General features: G+C 42.5%; 1 protein-coding gene across 5 annotated transcripts in view; it reads left to right on the forward strand.

The window, feature by feature from the left end:
* PRR5L (proline rich 5 like) overlaps nt 1–27,481 on the forward strand; it is a 61,098-nt gene that overhangs the window by 17,892 nt on the left and 15,725 nt on the right. The window contains exons 1-4 of one of the 5 annotated variants that reach the window (XM_021555121.3): nt 1,988–2,272; nt 15,217–15,575; nt 16,942–17,022; nt 20,398–20,446. In XM_021555121.3, the coding sequence (XP_021410796.1) occupies nt 15,406–15,575; nt 16,942–17,022; nt 20,398–20,446 (300 nt within the window). In that variant the 5' untranslated portion in view covers nt 1,988–2,272; nt 15,217–15,405. Of the gene's footprint in view, nt 1–1,987; nt 2,273–2,317; nt 6,927–15,216; nt 15,576–16,941; nt 17,023–20,397; nt 20,447–27,481 lie in introns of those variants that run through there. The other 4 variants (XM_085580199.1, XM_021555119.3, XM_085580200.1 and 1 more) reach the window with 4 other exon arrangements.

The raw sequence follows: 27,481 nt of genomic DNA on the forward strand, positions 1-27,481 counted from the left end.
TAGGGCAGGATTTACCTTATCTAACTTTGAAAGCTTGGTGTGTTTTTCATGGACTCGGATAGCTAAAGTTAAGTAAAATGAATCCCACCTAAGTCTTTTATCTGTTTCTGCTGGGCTAATATTTCTAGTTGTCTTTCTTGTCTGCCCTTGCCATATATTAAAGTCTTCCCAGTGCCTATGGCCCTGCATAACACAACTGGAGGCCCTCACCCTCAGAGACAAAAACTATTTTCTTTCCACAGAATCCTCACTTCTTCCTAATGAGGAAATTAAAGAGGACCTCCCCTTTCCTTCTGGTGTGGTGGCAGGGGTCTTTTCAGCTCTTTCCTTCCTCTTCTCCCACAAGTGGAAGTCCAGCCCAGCCCCTGTGACATCAGGATGGTCACAGTAAGTCTGTACTGTGGCAGTGATGTCTCTCAGTGGTAGTCCTGAAGCTAGAACCACATGGGTATGACAACCACCTTTTCCTTCAAAAACCTTATGCAGGAATTTGTCCCACACCTGAAATCTCTTGTCAAATTTTGATTCATAAATATATGAGTTAAATTTTGGGGAAAGTTGCCAGCTTGTGGGATGGTGTTTTGGTTTTTTTAGAAAACCTGGGAATTTCTCTTAAATGGAGCATGCCACCTGAACAAATATGTCAGACCACCAGACTCTTCACCTGAGAATTCCTTAGGATTTTTGCTGGCCCATGGAGAACAGTTCAAAGTACAGGAAGTCACATCCTTGCTTTGCAGCCAATCTATTTGCAGTGATGGTCACTTCCCAGCTATGCCTTGAGTCACAGATTGGGATCACCACTCAAACTCCACTTCAGCAATGCTGTCCCTGAAAAATAAGTAACTGTTGACTTGAAAAACAGGTGCAGAATGAATAGCAATATGCACTTTTAATTATTAGTAGATTAACTGATTTTATATTCTGGGTAGGTATCAACTCTCATCATGTGACACATGAGTCTGGGACGGGAAATATGTTTTTGCATGTGTCCATACAGCTTGCAGTAAAGTCTTGTCTGCAATCCCTAGGTAAGATTTTGTGTTCATAACAGTAAACCCGAACTAGCAGAAGCAATGGACAGCAGGTAAGGTTCACAGTACCTCAGTGAGTCTTTGTTTTAAACATCTGGAGATAGAAAAAAAGAGACATGAGAATACATCTCCTACAAACACATATGGCAGCTGTTCTTACCTAAGCTTACTATAGATATCGACACAACTTAAAAGCGTTAAAGATCCCAGCATTAGCTAATGGGTTTACATACTGGTTTCAGAGTAGCATTAGCTTTTTTCATTCTGAGACAGCTGTAAAGTTACAATTTGAATTCTCTTAACAAGGAGTGCGTCAGGTTACCAAGGTTCACCAGTATTGTGCATAATTCACAAAAGGCTCTTCAACAGTTCGAAAAAATCATACTATTTTACCAATTTGGTTTGTCTCCTTTAAGCACTTAAAGTCTCAAGGATTTTCAATTAATGAGTAGCTCTCCAAAAGGTAACTATTTGACTTACATGTTCCATGGGATTGCTCCCTGATTGGAACTAATTGCGGCTTTTAATCTCTTTAAGGACCCCGAATTACAAGTGGTTTTTTTCAGCAGTTTCCTGTCTGATACCTGCTGTAGGCTGTGACAGCAGAACAGAGCAAACTGCACGGCGGCGCAGCTGCCAGAGGAACCTTGAAGCATGAGATCAAAATAAAATAAACCCTAACTTTAAACGGCACATCCCTTCCCCCGTGCTGCACGACCCGTTGTCTGGCTGGGTGCGCCCCGAGCCGCGCCAGCGAGAAGCCGCCGCAGGTCCAGCATCTCCCGGCCGAGCCGGCGAGACCCGGGGCCGGCAGCGCCCCGCGGGACCCGGGCCGGCCGCCCTTCCCCGGCAGGGGCCTCCCGAGCTCCTCCATCCTTTCCATTCCTTTTCTTTCGCTTGAGGTCAGAAGAATTTAAACTTCCTGACTCCGACGGGACGGGAACCCGCAGGCGGAGCGGGCTGGGAGCCGGGGAAGGCAGGCGCGGCTGGCCCCGCTCCGCCCGGCCCGGCCCGGCCCGGCCCGGCCGGCTCTTGTCTCGGCGGGGAGGAGCCAGCCCGGGGCAGGCTGTAGCAGCAAGGGCTGGCCGGCCGCCAGGAAGTGTAAAATCCTGGCCGGTGGGTGGCAAATTTCGCCAGATCGCGGCGAGGAGGCAGCGCGTCCGTCCGTCCGTCCGTGCGTGCGTGCGGCGGGCGCGGAGCGGCAGCCCCGCGGCCCCGCGGCCCCGCAGCCGGCCCGGGTGAGTGCGAGCCGCGACCTCGGCCGGCCCCGCTCGGCCGGGGGCTCGGGCAGCCCGGGCCGGCACGGCGGGCCGGCGGCGATGCCGCTGGCGGCGCCGAGGGGATGTGATCTGTACCGGGGGGCGGCTGCGGAAGGGAGCGGGCCGGGCCGGCTCCCCGCGCTCCGCGGTGCCTCTGGAGCGCAGTGCGGGCGTGAGACCTGGGTAAGTTCTCCATTTAAAAATATTAAAAATAGACCCTCCGGCTCCATAGCGCTGCCGAGTGAGTCATTTCCAAACCAAATGTCTCGGTCTAACCCTTCCCCCCAGGAGATGCAATAATTCTGAAACCGGGGCGGAGGGAAAGAGATTCTTCTCCCGTCTCTCTCTATATAAATTGAATTAGCACGTAGAGGAGACAAAAGCCATAAGAGTAGTTGGCCACCTGTTTAACAAAGTGAAGCGTAGCTCCATCCCTTTCTTTATTCCCTTGTACCTCTCCCATGCTGTCGCCGCCCATCTTTCCCCGACGTGCAGTCGGAACCTCTCTGTCCTAGGAATATTTACAGTGCTTTCCAATTTCCTGGGCATAATCGACTTTCCACTTCCTTCCACTGCCAAACACATTCACTGCCACCGTCTTCTCCGTGGGACATCAGCCACAGCCACACGTCATTCCAGCAGTCTCCCCGGTCAATGCAGCTCCTGGCTGTCTATGCTGAAAAGAGTGGTCCAAAGCACAGCTCTTTTTTTCCACCTTTTCCAGTCATATGATGATTTGTTCATGTAAGTGAGCTGTCTTGACTAGAGGGATACTTCATTTGTCAAAAACAAGTGCTGAGCGTATTTATAGGCAATGCTGCAATTTTGTGGTGTGAAAGACCTCGGTTATGCAGAACTCTGTACCTGGATCAGCGTGCAAGACCTGTTTACATCTTGCATATAGCGCTCTTTGTGTGTGTGTGTGTGTGTGTGCATATTTCATGTATATACCCATAGATCATATTTCATGGTGAGGCAGCGTGCACAAAACACAGGAACTGATACATAATTTACGTATTTCTTTTTCTTAAACAGTCCAACTGTGCAGTAGCCCCTGACAGTATTCCTCTAAATCAGAGGAGTGGTCTACTAATGAACTGACTTTCCTGAAAGCCCCCTAGCTGCAAGTAAAATCCTCTCCTCTTACCTGTGTGAAGAACTTCGTTAGCAAAAATTTTGGCATCAAAAAATGACCTATAGTTGAAAATCTGTGCAGTAAATTATGTCAGCTGTTTTACAGCCATGACGAGGATGTTAGATTTGAGAACATGATCTGTGGTAGCAACCCAAAACTTAATGGCCTGTCTGTGTAGGTAAGTGAAGAATTGTATTGTAAAAGACTGGCATTCTTTTTTTGCTGCTTAGATTAAACTTCTCCTATTAGAGCTATGTGTACTTTTTACAGCCAAGAGAGACCATTGTGATTGATTGACCTGTCACACAGAGTGAAGAGTGCTAAGAAATTCCTGCAGAAGGCATGCAATTTTTCTTTTAGCTGTAACATAGAAGAAATTCATGAACTTAGGGGTGCTACCAAAAAATGAAAAGGTTATTCTCTTTTGTTTCAAAACACAAGAAAAAGTGGACTTCAAATCCTAAGTAAATGCAAATTTCACAGTAATCTAGGCTGAGGTATGCTCTTGGTGCACAATTCATTATCATTCAGAATGGCATTCTTGCTGAGATACAACATCTGAGGGAGCAAAGTTCTTGGGCTTGGGTCAAAAAACATGTGCATTATGATGATGTTAGGAAGAAACTTTTCCAGAGGTGGTTCATTCTTGGTTGTCTGTGAGGGGGATGTCCTAAATCTCTGGCTGAAGTAGCTGTCATGTCAGATATGGTATGTTGCACTGGGCTCTGCACAGATGGCAGTGACAAGGGTGGGCAGGGAAGTCCAAGTGCACTCAGGCCCTTTTTGGGAGTCTTTTTTGATATGCCAGCTTAATAGTAATATCTCCTTTTGGCAGTTTTACAGTACAGTTAAGGTGACAGTTTTGCATTGGTCTTCCGCCTTCAAGGTAAAACTCTTTGTAATAATTTCATGCAGTGTGTTTATGGGTTGTCTGATATCACCTGAAACTCTGATAAGACTTTCAACGTTCGCTTTCAAAGTTCAGCTGGAACACAGGTAGTGTTTACTGAGTCCTTACTCCCTTTTGGAAGAATTTCAATTCCTTAAATTTCCAGCAACCAATGACAGAATAGGTGAGATATTTAACTTTTTCTTTGATGTATCTTTCATTCCTATGGTAAGTGTGGAGGAACTTGCATGTATCAGCATGTATCAGCAAGGATTTAAAAGTAGCACACAGATAAGTACTAGAATTTTATCCTTTTTGTAACTCATATTCAGCGAGTTCAGTTTTCATGTGACTTTTTTAGGCAACTGTAGTATTTGTGGATTTTTTTGCCCATAACGTCTGGCCTTTTATACTCATTGTTTCTGCTGATGTGAGTTCAAGCATAAATATATACTGACTAAATATGTGCTGGGTTCCAGGGCCTATTCAGTAGGGCATAACAGCCTGTTTTTACTGCACAAATTGTGTTTAAGTGCAGTTCAGAAGATGGACTGAGGATTTTAGCAAAACCCCATTTACACTACAGCTGGCTGAGGATGGGCTGTGATGTATAAGCAGCTACTTAACTGCCATGTTTTGTAGCCCCAGGGTTGAAAATGTAGGGCATATTTAGATTTTTAATAACAACAACAGGAATGTGAAAACAAAAATCAAAGAAAAAGGAATAAGAATGAAGTGCAAGAAAGCACAAAAAACAATAGATTGTCATTCTAATTGCAGTACAGATAGTTCTTAAATAATTTTGGTTGCTGACTTACTGTTTGATTTTGATAAAGTATATCTTGCATGCTGTCTGATAAACATTCCTAGAAAATTAAACACGTCATTACATTTAGACTGATAATGACCTTTTTGCTTCTGAAATGACATTTTTCTCTCACTCCATGCTTTTGCTTGGCATTCAATCATAGAAATATAGAATGTTTTGGATAAGAAGGGACCTTAAAGATCATCTAGTTCCAAGCCTCAGGCATGGGCAAAGACACCTTCCAGTAGACCAGGTTGCTCAGAGCACTATGCAACCTGGCCTTGAACAATTCCAGTTTCTCTAGGCAACCTGTTCAGTGTTTCATCACCCTCACAGTACAAAGTTTCTTCCTAATGTCTAATCTAAACCTATTTTCTTTAAAGCCATTCCCTCTTCACCTATCACTGCATGCCCTTGAACACAGCTTCTCTCCAGCTCTCTTGTAAGGCCCCCTTTAAGTTCTGGAAAGTGCTCTAGGTCTCCCTGAAGCTGTCTCTTCCCCAGGCAGAACACCCCCAACTCTCCCACCCTGGTATTCCCTCCACTCCTCTGATCATCTTCATGGCCCTCCTCTGGACTCCTTCCAACAGGTCCATGTCCTTATTGTGCTGGGGGCTCCAGAGCTGGATGCAGCACTCCAGGTGGGGTCTCAGGAGAACAGAGTGGAGGGGGAGAATCAGCCCCATTAACCTGCTGGCCACACTGCTTTGGGTGCAGCCCAGGACATGGTTGTCTTTCTGGGCTGCAACTGCACATTGCTGGGTCCTGTCAAGCTGCCTGTTCACCAGCACCCCCAAGTCCTTCTCTTCAGGGCTGCTCTTAATCTATTCTTGGCCCAGCCTGTATTTGTACCTGGGATTGCTTTGACCCAAGTGCAGAGCTCTGCACTTTGCCTTGTTAGCTTCATGTTCAGGCCCTCAAACCTGTCTAGGTCCCACTGGATGGCATTCCTTCCCTCCAGTGTGTTGATTGCACCACACAACTTGGTGTCATCAGTGAACTTGCTGGGGATGTGCTCAGTGCCACTGTCCTTGTCACTAACAAAGATGTTATATGGTGCCTATCCCAGAAATGACCACTGCTCTCCACTTGGATAAGGAGCCATTCACTGTAACTCCTTGTGTGACCACCTTTAAGAAAGCAAACTGTGGCTTGTCTGTTCCTCTCTTGTGAATTCCTTTAGGAATTTGTCTAAAAGGTCAAGTGGTCTAAATGGTCAAAGTTTCTCTGATATTTGTGAAAATATTTTTAGAGCCCATGCTGAAGGGACGGTTCTTTGTGGGTGTTATCACTTCCCACATGGGTGAAATTCAGAAGGGAAAACAATGCTAAGTTACTTTCTGGGTAAGAAAACATATTTGTCAACTCAGTCCAAAGACCTTTTCTACAGAAAGTTTGATAGCTTACTCATACTTGTGTCATTCAAGTGATACATTCTTGGGCTGTTTTTCTCTGGTAGGGGTACATTTATTAGGGCATCTGTTGAATGTAGGAATACTGCCAGTGGACAGAAATAACTCAGTGTATTTCATATTCTTTGTTTTCATGTGTGTTCCCATTTAGCTGTATTTCTTGAAAATCACTGCTAATCAAGTGAATTTAAGACTGATAGGTCTGGTAACAACAAGAGCTACAGACCTGGAGGCCTGAGATCCCTGGAGTACTGCTTTGCTATTAAATCAGCTGTGGTTTTTCCAGTGTTATCTGCTTGAGTAAAGCCTTGCTGTAGAATTGGAGACAAAGCAGTGGTGATTTTACATCTGCTAAGTGTTGGTGGGTGAAACTCAAAAAACAGATGCAGGTAAGTTTGGTACTATGGATTACGATACCACCACACTGATCCATTTTGAAAGGATGGTTGCTGCACCTGTTATGGATGCAACTCTATGGAATGCCTAAAATATCCTAAAGCTTTCAGTTAATCAGAAAATGGGGATAGATCTTATTTTCTCCCCTTCATATCTATTCCTCCTCTCTATTGGATTGGTTTTTTATTGTACCAAAAAGGTGAGTGTGTTTTTTCATTCTCAAACCACTCCATCAGTTTTATTTTTCTGAGCCTGTGTGACATTTTTGCTTTTTACCTTTTATAGCTGGGTTTTGGTATGGTAATTGCTTATTGGGGGATACAATTTATTTCAACCAGATTAAATAATCTGTTAGTGCATCTAATTTAAATTTGTCTCTACCATCATTCTGGTCAGGTAAGGGATTATAATGAGCTCTTCTCTTATTCTCACCCAGGCACATCAGAGTGTTTTGCAACCATATAATGTCTTTCAATAGCGATAAAAATTTTCTCCATTTTTTTGAATGATGTGAGTTCTAGGAATTAAAAATTTTGTTTGAAATAACATAGAACATCCATGGTGGAAAACAAAATAACTTTTTTGTCTTAGATGCTGTTCCTATATAAGAAGATATTTATTTTTCTATGTGTTCTTTACTATGAGAGGATCTCTTTAGTTCACACTGAACTGGTTTGCTCTGTGTTATTATTGATTTCTTACATTTTTAAATGAGTAGTTGTACTATCATGTATATAGATGTGAAGTAGCAGTCTTACTTTGAACTGGCTGTAAACTCCAAGGGGTCTCTCAGCTACAGAGAAGGTTCTCAGACCATGGTGGGATATACACAAAGGTTTTTTCCCCTCTTTGTATATTTAGTCTCACTCCTAAGCAGAGTTTCACTTTGAGTTTCAGGTTTATCTCAGAAACTCAGAGCACAGCTGAGTGGATACCACTGAATTTCTTTATAAATGGTTCTGTTATCAAAGTCAAGTTAGATCTGTTTGTGAAGCTGTTTGAGATGTGTGGTGAATAAAGGCATGATGTGGGTCAAACTGGAAGAGGGAATATGCAAAAGATGGGGATGGAAAACAGGGATGCTTTTGTCTCTGTTGTGTAGATGGGTGTGTACTAGGAAGATAAGGAAGGTGAGATCTTGTTTTGGGTAGCCAGTGTTTTGTGGAAGTAAAATTGTTGATTGTATGATTGCATACCAGAGTGTGAGCTTTGTATCAAGAGGGCTGTTTTTCCCTATTCTATTGATGTCACTTTGATAGCAAATTTAAGCTCAATATTTAAAGTCTATCCATTTTAATTACAGATATGTGAAGCCAGTAGATCACCTCAGGACTGTTTATGGGACATCAAGTTACTACCTTTGTGGTGTTTAAGCAGGAAAAAAAAAAGACACCTTTTGGTATTGAATTAGCTTAGGAGGGGGGAGGTAAGGAGAGGTAGATCAGATTGATCCCTTTCTCTCCAGCCCTGTCAAATAATTTGAGAAGTTCATTAAAACCGCTTAGAGGGATATTTTTGTTTGATGAATAGGATGATGGCTTGCAAGGTTGAAGACCAGGCTAAGTCACTTCACTGGCTTAGCAACTTTTATTTCCTCAGCCAGAAAATTGAGCTAATTATTTTTACTCTTATTAGTATGCCTCCAAGAACGCTTGATGAAAGGAGTGATTTGCAGGACTGAGTGGCCCATCTGCCTGGGGCTGAGCCTCCCTGGGATCCCTCAGGGCTTTCCCATGGTGCAGGGCAGGGTGGGCAGGCTGCAGACCTGGGGCAGGCAGAGGGCAGCCCTGGCAGCAGCTGGCAGTGCATGGGTTGGCAGGAGGTGAGTGATGGGGTTGCAGGTAATGGGCTTTGGCTGGCTGAAGTCCTGCATTCCCCAGCTGGCATGAACCTGCACGATGAGCTTGGGGAATTGTCTTGTGTTCCCCCATGGAACAGCACCTAGGGCACAGCACTTCATTTGGCTGTGCCCAGTGGAAGTGGAGCATTGTCCTGCTTCCATGTGGATCCTGCCTTTGTGCTGAGGAGCAGGGGCATGGCCCCTGAGCCTGCCTATGGTGTATGATCCCTCATCACAGCCTCACTACAGTTTCCCATTGCAAAATTTCTGAGATGATTTTTGGGATTCAGAAACGAATGCTATTAATGTATGGGTGGAAGAAGCTGTCTTTTAAAGTTTGTGACTTGAATCAATCCTACTGATAAGACTGAAAGACCTGAAGGCTGGTCTTGCACTCTTCCACTTACCTTCCTGAACTGGGAATGTCTCCTGCAGTGCTCCTGGTGCTGGCATGAGCACACCTAGGGATAAACTTTTCCTTATGTGAGGAGTTGCTCACAAGACAAAGTGTCACCACTTTTCCATGCTGCTTTAGGAATTGATTTAAACCATATTAAGATCAATATTTAGTTCAGTTCGTGTTGTTTTATGCGTTGTAGATTAAGCACTAAACTTTAATGGGTCAGATAGCCAAAGGTGTGAAGGCATGGAAGGATGAGAGTGTAGGAAGGAGAATGCCTTGAAATTGGACCCTAGACTGCTTCAATAGTTTTGAAACTCTTGCTTTCAATAGCTTCTGAGGTGTATCTAAGACACAGCTTCTGATCATTGTTGACCAAAAATAACCTCTGTTAGTTATTGAGTGAATCTCAATTTTATCATCTTCTCTCCTGAAAAGTAGGGGAGATGATGATCAAACCTTGTTTCATTTTAAGAAACTGAGCAATTGGGAGCTATAAGAGGAACAAGACTCCAAGTTACAGGTTGTGAGCTGCTTTTCCACTTCTCAGTGGGCTGCATAGCAGGTAAATGAAGGATTTTTGTCAGAAGTAGTGTTTTCATATCTTGTCAGTTGAACTCTCATCAAGGGTTTTGCCAATCACATACTTCGTTAAAGATTTATTGGGCTGGAAGAAGAATGAGTTAACAAGAATCTGGTTAGCTCTGTGCATACTTTTTGTGTGTGAGGCAGGATGGGACTGCTCATTAAGCATTGGAGGCTTAGTACAGTGGGGCATTTTTCTAAAGATTACACTTCTTCTACACTCAAAATGATTACAAAATACTCAGGTGCATGTTGCAGTGTCCAATTTGTATATTTTATGATCACAGGTCATCAGTGCCACAATTGCATGAAGCATATAAAAGACAAATATAAGCAAGTGTATATTTTTCTTCATTAAGGGGCTATTTTTAACACTAAAAATAATTAAATGGCAAAACATCAGTTATGTCAGGATAACCCATCATTCTCTGTTGCTCTGTTTCATTCTCCACTATTTCTTTCCTTCCTGTTTTAAAGTTACTTTTGGACTTGTGGCTTTTTGGCCTGAATTTGTTGTGAAGTAATGTTGATGAAAGTTTTCTTCTAAGAAGCAAAAACAGTTGTAGGTTTTTCTTCCATGTCATTTCTGTTAGCAGCTGTTAGAGTTTTGCAGAGAAGACATCAGAGGAATTTTAAAAAGTCTGTTCTGTTAAATCTCAGTTACCATGGGCCTTTTGTTTGTTTGGCCCCAGATTATAATGAAGATTCATAATTTGGAGACCTTGCTGCCAATTTTCAATTTGGGTTATTCTTTCTTTAGTAGAGAGAGATGTTGAAGTAGGGGTGGCTCCTGATCATGCTTTTCTTCCAGACAGTCAGATGTATTGTGGTCTGTTGGGAGGGAAAGGCCGATTCATGAAATCATTTTATAATGATTTCTCTGTTGTTTTTCATGGCTAACAGAAAACAAGTAATAAAAGTTTCCTAGCTTCATGACTGTAATGTTTTTATAAATGTCTGTATCTATGTGTGCTGGAAAAGGATTTGTCTTGATGCTCAATTATTTTCTTTGAAGATTCATATTAATCCTAAAAGTGTTTACTCAGATGTGATGAATTACGCGTGGATGAAATTACATTTTTGTGAGATTGACTCATGGTCCTGCTGTGCTGCCTCAGTTGGGGACATTGACTTTCCTCTTTGCAGAGTTAGCTCCCCTGAAGACCTGAGTTTTACACAGATGACAAATCATCCTTGTTAGAGGTCTAGAGAGTTTTGGTAGCTGGACTTCAAGATGATAATTGGAGATAAGGAAAACAAAAGGACCAGGGGTTAGGACATCTGGAAGAGAAGGGAGAGCAGTACCTATCTCTCTGACTTAGTTGTGACAAGTGCCTTGCCAAAAAAGGTGTGCAGGGTCACTAAGCAAGATGAGGAGAGTGGGGAATGTTTTAGGATATATCAGCTGGCAAACAGTTTGAAATCCCCTGATGCCATGTAAAACATTATCCCAGCAGCTGAACCACGTGGCAGTGAAAAATTATCTGGTGTGGCTGTCACTGCACTTCAGTCTCTGACTCTTAATATCTTTTAGAATTGATGGAGAGAATGTTGTTTGGTTCCTGGAACATGCTGCATCCTGGTGTCTCCCATCATTCTGTGTTAAAGGGGAAAAGTAACTGCTTCTCTGTAAAGCTTTTTCAAGTTCTGTGTTTGCTAATAGGATTGTGATTATTAGAAGTTAAATTTTATTTTGTAGCCTTCTGAACAACTTTAAACCTGGCAAGAGGAAACTACAGATGTGAAAGAGTTTATACTGAAAGCCTCTAGGAGAACAGTGTCTGTTTCTGAACATTTCTGCATAATTCTGTGAAAGTTTTCACAGCAAGATGAAAATTGTCCCTTGCTCAGCATTTTGCTAAATGCTGTTTGTTCCCAATAGCCTGAATACCATGAGGGCTTCTTACTAACCTATAACTATGTTAATGCCTTTCTTGCCACAGGGGTAGCTTCTCCCAGTAAAAAGCCAAAAAATTGCACACTGCAGAATGCACACCACAGATATTGCCAAGAAACTGCTGCTGCAGCTTCCCTGTGAAAATTAAGCATTATTTACATGGCTTCCTTGCTTTGGGGAAAACTTTCAGTGGAAGCTAGTTGCTGTGAAAGGAAAATCTGGTGCGATGGAAGTGTTTGATTTGGTTCTGGTGCTTTGCTGTACCTTCAGGTAGGTGCACAGGATCTGCAGAGTACACATTACAGAAGTCAGTTTTTTAGTAAAAGATCTGTTACTTTGAGCTTTATGGAACTCTGAAAACAGTTTAAATGGGCTGTGGGCATGGGGAGAGAATGGTCTTTCTCACAGGCTGGCATTTCCAGTTCTGGTAACATGCGGGTCACTTATGCTTGGATACCATTTAGGGTTAGGCTGCCTTCACCGTAAGAGTTTGATGTTCCTGCCATTTAATAGTTCCTGGGTTTAGATAAGATAGGAGAGATTTGTGTCTCTGAGTCCTGAAGAAATGAGACTGTGGTCAGGTCCTAAAGCTGAAGATCTTGCTTTAAATTCCTAATGAGATTCTAAAGTAAGGTTGACTTGACAGTAGCATACATTGCAGGCTGGGTTGGGGAAGGAAGAGGGGTGTCTTATCTGCTTTTTCCAGGCAAAGCTTGTTTTTATCCCCTGGTGACTTTTAACAGAGATTAAAGAAAACAGCATGTATGTTTCAATGAGCCTAAGCACATTCCCTAGGTAAGAAGTGCTCAGGAAATTCATTCTGGAGCCCACTATAATGCCATGGTTCTGCTGTATGGAATGAATTTTGTAAATCCATAGCCCAAGCTCAGAAGAGACTTTCCTGGTTGTGGTGTTTTACTGTTTGCACAGAACAGGCCAAAGAATTTCCTACCCATACTTAAATTTATATATGTTAAGGCACAGAGGTTGTTATATTGTTTTACATTTCTGAATTTATGTTTTCCCCTTGCAACTTAATATAATTCAAATGAATATGAATGCATCCTATAAAATAATTTCATTGTTGGGGAGAAAGGTGCTTGCATGCCTTTGTGGCACCTGGAGTAGTGGTAGGAGGAGGCTTGTGGGTTAGCACATCTTAACCACTTCTTTCTAGCCCTGCTAAGTGCCTGCTAGAAATAATACTTATATTGCATTTTATACCTCTGAAAGTGAAAGGTGTCTCTGCCTGTGGCAGGGGGGCTGGAACCAGATGGTCTCTAAGGTCTCTTCAAACCCAAATAATTTTGTGTTTCTATGTGTAAAGATTGTTAAGTGAGAAATTTTACAGTGCTGCTGGGAGAAGTGAGCTGTCACTCAGCTCCTCATGCTGTCAGCTTTGGAACTTGTAGACAAACACTGGCACAAGCTCTTGTTTTGCAACAGAAGCAGCCTCTATACTTGGGCTTTGCCTTGTGGCCACCCTTTGGTCTGCTATGAAAAGAACCTGTCTCAGCTCTCCAAGGTGCTGTAGCTTTTTCCTCTGGTGATTCTCACGTGGTTACAGTTGTCAATGGAGAAATTGCTGGCAGATTGAAAATGTGTGAGCAATGTCAGATGAACTGGTCCTGCAAAATGCACACAAAAGATCCTGCTGATGTGTTTGTACTAGTTTACATTTAATCTTAATGTCAGAAAGTTATGATCTTGTTTTTATTTTAATTGTAACAGAGCAGCCAAACAATCAACAGATTGCTGCCCTTTCAAGCAACAACAGTTAAGGCTAAGCTTATGTCACAAAAGACTGTCTGGGCTTTGTCATCTCTGAAGACAGTCAGGAGTTGCCTAAAGGCAGGAAAAAGTTGCACTTGTAGCCTTGTTCCAGTTCCACAGAGATCTCTGCAAACTGTACTTAGCTTGTGAGGGTACAACAACCATATTTATTTCCTGACTAGCACCAAGAATGATAGTACTGTGTGTTTCAGTGTCTAAAAAGTGGAGTGTTTTTCTTCATTAACTTCCTCCTTGGCAGGGCACGTGGTGTCCATGGCACAGCAAGGGCCTTCCAAAGGCTTCATGGTGATTGATCAGAATCTGCCAAGGCTGTGCAGAATTGGGGTAACAAAGTGAGCTCAGCATGAAATGGGGCTGGCTAGGTGAGGAGAAAGCTGTTTTCTTACATGTAAGAGTTAATTATAGTTTGGGCAGTGGAAAGATTTTCACGGGGCTGAACACCAGACAAATTAGTGCAGACACATAGCATTGTTTTTGTCTGACCATCTCTCTTTTCACCTTGTGCTGAAGATGTAGTAGAAAAGACATGTTGCTTTACATCTTTCATGTGCAGTTCAGTTACACAACTTTTTTGTTTGTTTCTTTTCTCCTCTGCTCTCCTGTGTCCCACATCTCATTCTCAAAACTGCCAACTGCATCTATTCCTTGTATTCTTCTAAAGTGGGAGGATTTCAAAGTACAGAAGCTTTGCCAGAGTTTTTTTGTGGCTTTTATTCAAGCTCACTTCTTCTATTTCTGTGGTTTACTTGGGGCTACATAGTCATCTACATGGAGATGATGATCAGAGTGGAAAATACGGGCATTTCGTAACTGGCCTAGCAATTACTTCTCATGCTGTAGAAAAACCAGAAACATAAAAGCCCTGCTCATGCTCAAAATATCTGGATGTTTGAACTCTTTTGAAGAAGCTCCTTATTATATTCTTTTTGTAGTGAACTGATAGCAAATGGGTTTATTCCCTTGCACAACACTTCTCAAAAAAAAAAGTACTGTGTTAATCTATTAATCTTTTTTTCCATTGTTCATATTTTGTACCTCTCTAGTTGGAATTGTTTTCTCTTTCTCCAGTTACTACTGTTTTATATACAAACTGAGTGGCTAACTCTATTTAAAGGTATTTGTAAGGGCCTCTGACAGAAGAGTTGAGGCATCTCTGTTCTTGCATCTCTGCTAATTGAAGTCAGAGATGTGTCAATCACATTTCTCTCCCTCTGAGGATTTTTCATAGAGGTGCACAGAAAGAAATGAAAGAGAAAACAATTTCTATTTCTGCTCCTTGTTTTTTCTATGTGGAATGTGTTTAGAGAATTGTTTACCTGGAGTGAGTGCTTGATTAGATTCTGGTGAGGAATGTTTGAGCCTGATGGCCAATCCAATCCACCTGTGGCTGGACTCTTGAGAGAGGGTCACGAGTTGAGTTAAAGTTAGAGATAGGGTCAGAGAAAATAATATGTAGTTTTAGTATCCTCCTTTTATATAGTATATTGTATTTTAACATAGTTATAATAAAGAAATAATTCAGCCTTCTGAATTGAGTCAGACATAATAATTTCTTCCCATTGGGTTCGCCTGCATTTACAATAAGAGAGATCATGCTTGCATTTCTGACTGGCTCTGTTGGGTCATTGTTTAAGGGGCAAGATGAGAAATGGGGCTGTTGAAGAACTCTGGAATTCCAGAGTCTTCCCAAAGCTGCTGTGAATGGCACAGGGTGTTTTCATCCCTCCCTTCTCTTCCTTACTCTTTTCCTTTCTCTTTGCGTTGCAGGACTGCTTCAGTTCCTTCATCATGCAGCACATGCCACAACCCGACGGGACGGGGAATCGCTAGTCCAGGGCTGACTCTGGTTTTTACTGAGCCCTTGGGCTTGAAGACTCATGGACATTGCTGAGACTGATGCTTAAACCTTCGAGAGAAGAGCCTTTCTGATGGTTCTGCTCCCCTCCACCTGACCCTATGAAAGGAGGGTTCACCATAGCTGTGTCCTTTGCGCTGCAGTTCCACAAGATGGGCTCGTTCAGGAGGCCCCGGCCTCGCTTCATGAGCTCCCCTGTGCTCAGTGATCTGCCCCGGTTCCAGGCAGCCCGGCAGGCCATGCAGCTCAGCTCCAACTCTGCCTGGAACAGGTCAGCAGGACCCCTTGGCTGCACTCCTGCCCACAGCAGCTCCCAATGAGGGCCACGTGTATAAAACATATCCCTCGTGTTTCATTACCCTTGTGTTTCACACCATCTCTGCTCATCTGTTTATAAGCATGCACGAATTTTTGGCATGTCCAGGCTTTGCAGGCATTGAAAGCATCTCTGGAGTGGAAAGATTTAGACCTACTAGTGCTCGGTTGGTTTTGGCCAATGTTTTTCAGCCATAATCTCTTGAGAAACAGAATTATTTTTTGTTAACAGTTGCATTTTTAAGCGCCATTTAGGAAAACACATTCATAGTACTGTAATAAATGGCAGTGTATTAATTCACAAAGGCATGTATTTGCATATTATGAAGCTTTTATCACAGTCAAGTTCCTCTGACAACTACTAAGCTTGTGGCTTCAACCAGCATTTCCTATTGATAGCTAAATCTTGTCCGCTGTGTGTGTCATGCAGCAATGGCAACTGGAAAAACAATGTGAAAAGTAAAGGGTGAGATGTCCTGCGTCTTGATGTGATGCAATAGTCTGCTGCCACCTTCCCTCCTGCCACATGGCTCCAGCTCTGCACTCTGCAGAATGTTCTTGCTTGCTGACCTAGCTCAGTTTACCAATGTCACACAAAAGTAGCCTGGCAAAAACATTGCAGTTTTGTGCCATGATAGTGAGCTGAGGTCTGTGAAGCATGCAGATGCCATAACTGGCCCACAGAAGGGAATGTCTATTTAGGGAATGACACATGTCCTTGTTAGACATGTCAACCTTTAGACCTGCTAAACCTTCTTGTCTCTTGTCACTTTATGACTTCCTCTGTGCTGGTGAGAGAATTTGAAAATACTCCAAGAGCATCTTACAAGCATTAACAGGGCTTAAACTCAGATCTGAGGTGATGGCTGGCTGCAGAACATCTTCCAGCATGGCCAGGGTTTTGCCAGATGCTGCAGAGTGGGTAGTTTATGGTAGGATCACTGGATAATGCAGCATGATGTGTTTAGCAGATATTACAAAAAAAAATCTATGTTTCCTCATAGCAACTAGCCTACAGCATGCAGCAAAAAAGCCCCAAACTGCTGTGTTCAAGACACATCCGGCACCAGGAGTATCCCTATGACAACTTTCCCTTGCTTACCCCAGGCAGAATTTGAAGTTGGTTCTACTCTGTCTCCCAGGGGAGATGTAGGTAATTAAGAGTAACAATTTCAAGGTGAGAAGGAGTGGAACTAGTTAAGGGCAATTAACTTCACCTGGTTGTAATCTCATTGCTTTTGGTGCCTTGCTCATGTTGTGCTCTGTGGTAAATCACGCTGTTATTCATGGATGTTGTCCTGTCTTATTTCTTTTTTTGGCAGCGTACAAACAGCAGTGATAAATGTGTTCAAAGGGGGAGGCTTGCAGAACAATGAACTTTACACCCTCAATGAAAATATCAGGTAGGTTGCTAAAATGCATGAAAATGGACTTTTGTTGCTGCTTGTTTGGTATTTGCTGGGATCTGTTGCCTTCAGAACCACAGTTCAAAGATATTGGTGGGAGGAGAAGGGATGAAAGCAAATTTAGGCACAGCTTTGGGGTTTCTGCCTAAATTACTTCTTTCTTGCTATTGAGTGACATGAATGGCACAGGGTATTTGGATAACTTTTCTTCAACTTATGTAGCTTTGATAAGGATGGGTTGTGTATTGGCTAGGATTGCAAGGCTTTTGTTCCTTTCTAGGAGCTGTGCCTATTTTGGATATGTTTTATACATAATAATATTGACATCTCTTTTCTGAAACCAAGCTTCTCAGAACTGTGGACTGTTTAAAGCAAACCACAGCATTTCGTTTAAAAGCTTAATCTTCACATGATAATTTTAGAGCAAAACCTGAAAATATGAACGGTAAAGATAAAAATACTACAAACCTAGCTAACATTTTTGTCACTGATGCTAGTGATAGTTAGAAGTATCATTTTCTTTTAAAAGCAGGTTTCATGATTATCTGTGGTTTCATTCTGATTAGTTGGAAACTTTGATTAGCAATAGATAGGACTGTAGAGTAGATAAAGAACTATTTATTCTTGCCTTGGTTCCAAGTGCTGCTGAGAGGAGTGTTGTCAGGGCTAATGGTCTAGGTTCCTCCTTCTCTTTTTACCACTGCATCCATATTAATTCATCAAGAGTGCTGTCACACATGTTGCTTCCTCTTCTTTTATATGGCCTCCTCTCATTCCTATTGCATTTTTTTGAGCTCCAAAAGACTCAAATGGCAATTTGGGCTAAGTATGTGCTAAAGAGCAGTCTAAACTACCCCTTTCCCCACTTTCAAAATAAATGCAGCTATCAGGGCAGGAGACTCTGTCCAATTTGGTCTAGTCCCAAACCCAAAAAGTTTAATATAATTCCTTTTGAGAGTTGAGCAAGGGCAGCATCTTGCACTTTAATGATATTTTAGTGTGTCCAGGTCAGAAGTCTTCAAGTTAGGTTTAAGTACTTGGAGCAGTCTTAATTCTCCATGGGATGAGTATTTGTGGACTTGAAAATAAAAACAGATGTCATAAAGCTTGGGAAATACCTAAAGGCCCAGCTGGTTAGCAGACCTGGGGGTGGCTTTGGGCTTTGTGACTTGCCTGTGGCAGTGGCTACATCCTGCTTTTCGCCTGAAGCAGGAGCTCCTTCCCACCCTTCCAGGGAGGCAGAACTGCTGTGCGGTCTGGGCTTGGCCCCAGAGGCTGGACCATGCTGGTTGCTGAAGTGAATGCAATCTGGTGAAAACCAGGCAAAGAACAGGAAATTCTTTATGAACTGTGTATGCTTTGAGAACAGTGCTGATGGTGGGAGGGGAAATGCCCTTTTCCATATTCATGCACTGCCAGGCTGCACTTGGAAGCACTCACCTTGAATTACATGATTAATGTTCCTACAGGTGCCCTGAGCATTGGTTACATCTCCAAATGTCACTCTTTAAATAGACCATTTCACATCCAAGTAGCTCATTAATACCCATCTAAGGAGCAAAGGACAGGCCTCTGCATGTGTGTCAGGATGAACACCTGCAGCCTCTCACCTGTGGCTCTTGATGGAGCTCCCAGCATGGGCTGAGCTCTGTGCACAAGGTGAATCTCTAGCTTGACACTGGAGAAAAGCCAAACCTCTGAGACAACCCTTGTGTGCCATGAAGTTGAGCTGGTGCATTTTCCTTGCCTTGCCTATAGTTGTCCACTCAGCTCCAGGGTTGTGGTTTGCAAATGCAGTAAGAGGTTCTCAGGTTCTGCACAATGCTTCATCATTTGGCAGAGGAAAACATGGGACAGTTTTAAATGAGGGTGATAATGACAGGACCAGAAGATGAGTAGTAGGTGGTAACATTTTGTTCTGGGTTGCTGCCACCTAGTTTTTATCTTGCTGTGATTTTATACATTTCATTAGCTATTTTTTTTTTTTACCACTCTGAAAGTCAGTTGTCACGGCAAGAGGAAATGTAAGAAATGCTTTTGGTAAATGGAATTTCTGTAAGTGGGAAGTGACCTGGCCATCCTTAGGAAGAGACCCCTCTCTTGATTTTTTTCTAAGCCTCTGGTTGCTGGTCTTACCTGCATGAAGCCAAATCCTGCTAGGCTTGTCAGTCAGCTGGTGGAGAGCCTGCTGGATTTGGCTGAAGCCAATGGAAAAGCTTCTGACAAATTGATGCCTAAAGACTTACCTGGTTTATTGATCTCACCGACACAGACATGGGCTTTGATTTGGGTGGGTGAATATAAACACTCAGAGACAGAAAGAGTAAAGGCATGTTGGCATGCAAATAAGTGTAGAAGCATTGTAAAATGGTTAGAGAGGAAGGCTATCAAATTTGACTTTGAGCAGAGATGAGGTAAAGTGGCATAGTTTGGCAGTAAAAATCCAGCCTAAGAACTGGACGGTTGCTGATTCAAATGCTATTTTCAAGCACTCATGACTATACTTCACATTGGTAAAAAGCAAAACTCTTAGAACAGAAAGAAAAAAAATGCACAGTGTTTGGCATTGGAAAGTGTTGGGCAACCTTTAAATTTATGCAGAATTTACTGCTACAGAATTTATTCTCAATTACTGGAAGCTTAATGTGCAAATGCACTGAACTTCCTAACTTGTTTTTCAGTGCTGCCTCTGATGTAAAACAATCCTGATTTTTATATATTTTTTTGAAATATGAATGTGTATTAGAGTTTAAAACTTTTATCACAGCATGATTTAAAAGCCAACAATTTTCATCAGAAATACTTCTTTAGAGTGAGTTTTGCCTGCCTGTGTGTATTAAAACACCTCTTGTTAAATTTCTAGAATTTATTCCTTGGAAAATATGGCTTCTTTTTTATTGTTTGAAATGTGGTAGTTAAAATGTGGGTGTGGCTTCTGCTTCATTTCTCCTCTCCTTATCCTTACCTTCTACTTCCAAAAGAAAAGGAAGTACAACATTGGGGAGATATGCTGTCTTCAGTGACATGAAAGACATCATTGTTTAAACAGAAAACCAGAAAAAATGGTGGATTTCATTCTAAATAACTACAGCGTTCTGTTCATTCAGGGGGGGTAATTTCTTTTGTTTTGCTTGTTCTAGGTGTATGGTTTATAATTAGAAGACTTCAGAGAAACTGTTTAATTTCTTTAGAATTTGAGAATAGCCTTTGTAAAATACATATGTAACTGTAAGAGAAATCTAACTGTGACCAAAAGCACCCATTCCCTTACATTCCTGTATCTTTGGTATGACTGGTAGTAAAGTGCAGATATAGCTGTAAGAAATGACAGCAGTGGCTGCTACTTCATGGCTCCATTCCTTCTGTCTACAGACGGCTCCTGAAGAGTGAACTTGGATCCTTCATCACAGATTACTTTCAGGTATTGCATGACTTGCTTGCTTTATTTTGAGGTTTGCTCCCTTCAGCTTTTTAGTCTATAACAAAATTAGGATCCTTTTTACGTGCGTGTAGCCCACAAGTTTTTCTTTTGTTTTATTGTGGAAGATGATGGATGTACTGAACTTTTTAAATGTGGGCCATATATAGCCCTGGGAGTAATTATTTTTATTGATGTGAGTGCAGAATTAAGGATAATCTTCCTTTGCACTTAAGAAAGGCTGCTAGTAGCATGCCAAGATCAACAAAGAATTCACTTGAAGTTTTTAAAGAAGATGGGATGCCTTTTCTTGAGTGTAGAAAATTCAAAAGGTTTTCTGCAACAGGGGCCAGCAAAGGGAAAGAGGGGAGATAATGACGACTGCTTGGAGGCAGGAGGGGGCAAAGAGAAGGAAGTTTCTATCAGCAGGAAATCAACCTGGGTGCTATTTGCCTTTTAGTCCTGCAAATACAAATGCAGTTTATGAAAAAGGAAAATGTGCAAGATGAAGTAAGACTTGAACAATCACAAATGTGAATACATGTTGCTGTGTTTTATTGTTACTGGCCAGATAGAGGTTCACGTGTAACTGCTCGAGAGTGGGTTGGATGATTTTTAGAAGGCACTGATGTCTTTCAGTGTCTTATTTGTTCAGTTTAATTTGTTGATTAAAAAAACCAAGAAGGGCTGCTGGAATCAAGGGGGTTTTCTTCCCTTTGAGTAAGAGAGAGAAATTTCTGTACTTTCTGAAGCGGCTGATGCTGCTGTGTGCGTGCTAACAGCTTAAAAGAGGAAAAAGAAGACCAGTGTTTTTTCCTATCAGATTACATGATTTATTAGATTACATGACTTTAAAAAATCCCCCTGCTGTGCTATCAAGTGAGAAGAAAACTCCTGCCCCAGGGGTAGTTATGTTTCACTTCCTCAGCCCCTCTCTGCACAAGTTGTTTACTGCGGAGGCAGCTGTTGGCAGTACAAGGCAGGATGTTTCCTAGACCCTGAGTGAGGTGGCAGCCACCAGCACTCACATTTAATTTCTGGAGTATTTTTACTCAGTGTCAAAAGGAGCAACTTGGCATCTGTCAGACTTAGCCTGAGGTAAAATTTTTGGTGCAAGCAAGTTGTGAGAGAAACTATGAGATAAAGGCTATTGTTGGAAGTGAGATTTTTCCCTCTGTGAGCTAAGATGCAGACTTATTTCCAATTCTAGACTAACAGCATATGGCCATGATAAGTTACCACTCCCTCCTGAATGTCTTTCCTCAAAACTCCTAGGGCCATGGAGTGGGGAAATACTGTTCTTGTGCCAAAGAATGGCTGACAACATTATTTCATTTGTCTGTGGGTTCTGTTTCACTGCTGATGCCAGCTGAATTATGGCAGTACTGCTGCCACCAAAATGAGCAGAGTTGAATCAAGCTGCTGATTTGGCTGAAAAATAACCTTGAAAGAAAAAACCCAAAGTTTCCAACTACTTCCTTTGACGTGTTGTGGTCATCACCTCTGACATGGGGGAGGTGCTGGGAGTGGGTCACCAGGATGCAGAGTGGAAGTGCATCTTTTTGGCACTGACTTCCTCTGACATCTGTTAAAGCCCACTGAAAGATATTCCAAGAAGCAAGTTTTCTGTCCTCTTGCATTGAAATGGACCTAGTTCTGTGTAGCCAGGCAGTTTTAAATATCCTAGCAGCAATCAGAGCAACTAACTGGATCACGTAATATTTAGATGTGATGAACTGACTTGAATATTTTCTATTTCTTATGCCATGACACTTACAGCTGGAGCCACTAAGAGGAACTTTAAAATCACATTTGTTTTAAGTGTTGGGGAATTTATATTATGTAAATTTTAAACACACATGCACATTTTTTATAAGCATTGAATATTTGAGTATAAATGGAACAGAGCTTTTATAGTAAGACAAAGCTACCTTTGTGATCAACTTGACTTAATTACAAGTCCTTTTCATCAGCACTCATGCAAATTAACAGTTATTAGCTCCTGAAATTGCTAAAGGAATGTTTAGGAAATGGTTGGAGTTTATGCAGTCTTTTTCTGCTACCAAGTCATCATTATATCAGAGTTAATGAATCTGTGTTGTCTTCAAAAGAGAAATATAATTCCTGTAAGGGCTGCAGTGCAAACTCAGATGTTTCATTCTGAAGGAAAGTTGTGTTTATAAATCTGCCGCTTTAGCAATCCTACTGTATAAATAAACTCCTTGGATTGAAGCCTGAGTGAAAATGCCAGATAGTTGAGACTTGCAGCATTTACTGGAGGTCTACCTTAAAGCAGTGCTTCATGCTCCAGGTTTTTCAGTACTGACTTTGCCCATGAAATGATTTGAGAATTTCCTGAAAAGGGGCATTTGTACCTACCTCTCTGCTCAATAACCCAACAGGGCACCACCATTTGCTCTCACTGCTGGATTAGTTTGCTGGTGGTCAGCTGAACTGCAATAGGTGGAAATCCTATGACTATGGAAGGTAAGAGGCAGGATTTGGAGGAGCAGGGTGTACCAGGAAGTGGGACTTCTCTGGTGCAGCTGTGTGATTTTTCAGATAAGCTCTCTTCATTTTCCTACTGTCTGGCCCTCATGTTGGTGGAGAAAATATTTAAACATAAAATTAGCAAGTGGTGATAAATTGATGCACTATCTGCCCAACTCTGCAACAGCCTGAAACAAAACCTTTGGAAGGGAAGAACTGACTTTTCACTCTGTGTGGGCTTGTTAATCTTGAAACTTGTGGGGGGCAAAATGGAAATGCATTTATGTATATTAATTCCAAACTGTCTCCTCCCAAGGCAGAGAGACCTGATTCCCTTCCCAGGCACTGTAACCTCTCCCAGAACCCATAGGCTGCAAATGCAGAAAGTCAAATGCCCAGAGCTGATGCCTGATGTCCACTCCCCGCACTGGCAGAGCTGGTAGGTGAGGAATGGCAAGTGGACTGTGTTTCCTCATCTAATCCAATGAGATCTTTGATGTCTCAAAACCAGAGGCAAGCTGTTACATAATTTCCAGCCTGCTGCAGTGGAGAGCCACCGGAGGTGGCAAGTCCTGACTCAGAATTAGCTGCAGCTTTCTGTTTGTGCACCGAGCTGCAGCGTGCGAGAGCACGCATTGCTGAGGTGTCAGGCAGAGTCCAAGCAGCAAGATGACAATAAATAGCTGAAAAGTAAGCGGTGTCAGCAATGAGGCGAGCCTGGGTCCAAACCAGAGCTGATTTTATCTTCTGCCTTTGAAGCAGTCAGTAGTGGTGCTGGTGAACCTTCCTGTGGTCAGAGTCCCTCTCGCTGTAGGCTCCCCAGTTGTGCAAGTTGGCTGCGGTGACAGGGGGAAACCTGCTCTCCTCCCTCTCTTGTGGCACCATGAAGCTTTTGTTTCGGTCCCCACTGCATGTTTTCCTGGAACTCCAGCCTGGAGAGATGACTCCAGCATCTCTCATGATGTTTGCTCACTCCTTTGAAAGGCTGCTTTGTAAAGCCTAGCTAACAGCATGTGGCTGCTTAGCCAAAGAGAAAAATACAGGGTATGTGATGCATCCTTTCTTGATGCCAGGTTTTTGTCTACCTGTTTCACAGCAAGCAAGGAAATAATTGTGTAGGCCATTGCAGTGATGGTTACTGCTGGATACAGGCAGCACCAGCTTCTCTCTGGCCAAGTGCTGTCTTGTGCATGCTGTCAGGGGCTGCAGCAGCTCGGCTGCTGCACAAGGAACAGAGTTCACACTTGTGTGATTTGCAGAGCTCAGCTCTGTGCCTGCAATACTCTTTTGGGTCAAGCTGCTCTTTATTATTGTATTTGTCTTCTCATAGGCTGGGAACCTCTGTTCATGCAGGTCGGCTAATTATTTCTACTTCATCTGCCCCTTTCCAGAGCAGCTTTCATGGAGCAGCTCCAGAGGCTCCATAGCAACTGCCCAGATTTGTGATCATGGATGGAGTCCCCTGGCAGCTCAGCACTGCTGTCAAGCAGAGGACCTAGTCCTGGGTGGCAGCAGGGACACCTCCTTTCAGACCCTGCTCTCATGGAGTCTCTAGATGTGTGTGAATCCTTCCCAAGGGAGCCAGGTTGCTCCCACTCAAACCATGGTCAGTGTGCCATGGCTGGCTGAGCAGGATCCCCCCTGGAGCAGTGACAGTCAGGGGCCCTGACTGTGGGATTTTCCCAGAGCTGCTGCCTGGTCTAGATTGTAGCAGTGCTGCCTACTTGGTCTGCTCTCCTTCTTACTCTCCCTGCCTCACTTTCATCTCTTCAAGTGGGCTTTCTCTTTTATCTGTTATGAACATAACCGCCTATAGGAAGAGTCATTTTAGGATGTGATTTCATATTTATCTTGCAGTTTCTCCTCTATGTGGGATCGAAGTGATCTCTCTACTTCTGTCAGTATTTCCCCTCTTGTTAAAAAAAAAAAGGATGGGGGTGGGAGGGTGCTCTAGATATGAGATGCTGCAGCTCACACAAATTTGTGTTTTGTGAAACACTGCCAAGAATTAGGTAGGTGTTTGTGTGCAGCTGGCAATGACTTTGTAGAAAGTACTTGCCAAGTAAGTTTGAGTGATGCTTTTTTCCTCAAATTAACATCAGATTATCCACAAAGCAATGGCTATGTGCTTGTAGAGCCTGTAGAAGTGTGGTTTAGCAATAGAACACAAAGCCTCAGCTGACTATAAAAGGAGCGGCATTTAAGAAATGCTGTAGTGTTCTGTAGAATTCTTTTTCTTTTTGCACCCAGCAAAATGAGGTCAATTATTTTGAGTATGTTCTGGATCAGCGTACTTGTGTTTCAAGCTTATGATGTTTGATGAACTCATTAATTTGGATTTGAAGGTGGCTTTTAAAAGGCATGCTGGCCATGTTTGGCTTGAAGGCATGAAGGGAAGAATCTATCCATAATTAAATGGATACTTGTGTAAACCTTTTTTCTCTCAAAGATAATGACTTATTTGTCATTAGCAGGAGAATTCATTTGTACCTTGCTGTACTGCAGACATGGCTTTCAGGCAAGATGTGAAGTTGCTTGTGATGGCTTGAGCCTCCTTGATGTTTTCTGTGGAGTTGCAGCCAAAGCTACTCGGCTGCTTTTCGCCAGCCTCCTGCTTGCATGTAGCACTCACAGCAGAGCAAGTGGTGGCTATCACCCCAAAATCCTTCCTGTTGGCTCTGTGTGGAGGCTGGCACCACACCCATGTTGCTGACTGAGTGCCTCTGACAGGCAGCATCTGCTTTGCCTCGGGCACAGTCCGATGGGTACCGTTTTGCCCAGGGGCTACTGGGGGCATGCACAGGAAGGGCCCCACTGGGAATGCCCAGCCCCTGCAATGGGAGAGAGGGAAGGGGAAGGTGCTGGGCACTGCAGGCACTGCTGGTTTGAGAGAGGAGTCCCAGCTATTGTGCCTGGGACAGCTTTCACCTTCTGGGAAGATGGTGGGACTGGTATTACTCCATTGGGCACACATGGAGAAATTTGCCTCAATTTCTCTAACAGGGAAGGGAAAGAGGAGAATATCTGTGCCAGAAAAAAGGAAAGTGTGTTTTATAAGGTGGTGTCTGACTGCCTTCAAATTTTTTTTTATTCCAAATGATTTGAATATGAGTTACTTTAAAGAGTAGCAACCACAGACATGTTGTGAGAGGGTCTTTACTGAGGAGCAAATGCAAAGTGATTCTTTTCACTTTGAATACTGTCTTTAAGAACTTGGGGCATTTAAAAATTTACTTAAGAGCTTTCTTTTAGCTGCCCTTCTTACTGGTGTATCTGAGTCAGCTATTTTGGTTTTCTGCTTTGAGAAAAGGGGTCAGCCTGTGAGATTTCACAAGATCACTTCTATCTGCTGCAAAACATCTTTCTCCAGATTTCTCAACTGCACGTACATATTTTGAAGTTGGGACTTTGCTTCTCTGCACAGCAGAGCAGCAAAGAGTAAAGGCAGGTTTGCACCTCTCACAATGAGCATAGAGCATCCCGTGGTGTCCCAAGAGCAGGGTGAGGAAACCACCCTGGGGAACCAGGAGAAGCTCATTTGGGGAGGGAAGGCAATCCCTGCTTCCTCAGGCTCCCATCCCTGTTCAGCTGTAACTGCAAAGAGATGGAAGGTGGCAGCTAAACTTTTTCAAATAAATGTACCTTTCAAGCTCACTTGGTATGAGTCTTTATCTGCTCTTGCTTTAAATAGAATTTTTTTTTTCCTCTTAGCTCTGTGCTTCTGGCAAGTAGGGATGCAGCAGCAAAATGAGACTTGTAATCTAGACAAGGTCTGATACAGACCTCCACTGCAGCTGCATTGAGTAGCTTGTATTGATTTGTCAGCAGAGCCTGTAGGGTTTGTTAAGGACAATTTGTCTGTCTGGCTTGCTCTGAGGGATTAATGTTTGGATTTAATCAATTCCTAAGCCTGTGACTTCTTGCAGAAAAGATGGAGAAGTAACATTTCTAGATATTTCTAGGATGGGGAGAAGGGAAATGAAGTGTAGTTGATTTACTTAGGTTTTTTTTAAGTATCTTCCACAAGAAAAGGAAAAATCTGAGAGGATAAGTGAAAAGTCTGCAGTAACTACAGTAACTATATAGCCCTAATCTCTTTTTTTAAGGAAACCTTTAGAGTGAGATTATGCAATCTCTTTAGCACATGGAATTTATAGGAGCATTATAAATTTGTTACCATGGGGTAATGATTAAAATATCTATTTTGCAATAGATAGATCTGTGCTGTCCATTAACATGTATAAATGTGTTCTTTGGTTGCTGACATAGCTGCAAAAGAAAAAAACCAAAAAAATTCTGGAAGTAAAAAAATCAATAATATTTACTTTTAGGCAAAGTATCAGGAAAATTGTATCCAGAGTGGGAAATGTATGTAAAATGAAATCTAACATTCTATGGCAGATAGAGAAGGATTTCATATTTCCTGAGAGAAGCACAAGAAAATAAGCATCACATCCTCATATGTGTGTGTGTATATATATACACAGACCTTTATATTACCAAGTAGTTTAAAATAATACAGTATTAAAGACGAGCTGTAAATTTCCC

The sequence above is a fragment of the Lonchura striata genome, chromosome 5 (genome assembly GCF_050655825.1).
Source record: "Lonchura striata isolate lonStrDom1 chromosome 5, ASM5065582v1, whole genome shotgun sequence".
NCBI classification, from domain to species: Eukaryota; Metazoa; Chordata; class Aves; order Passeriformes; family Estrildidae; genus Lonchura; species Lonchura striata.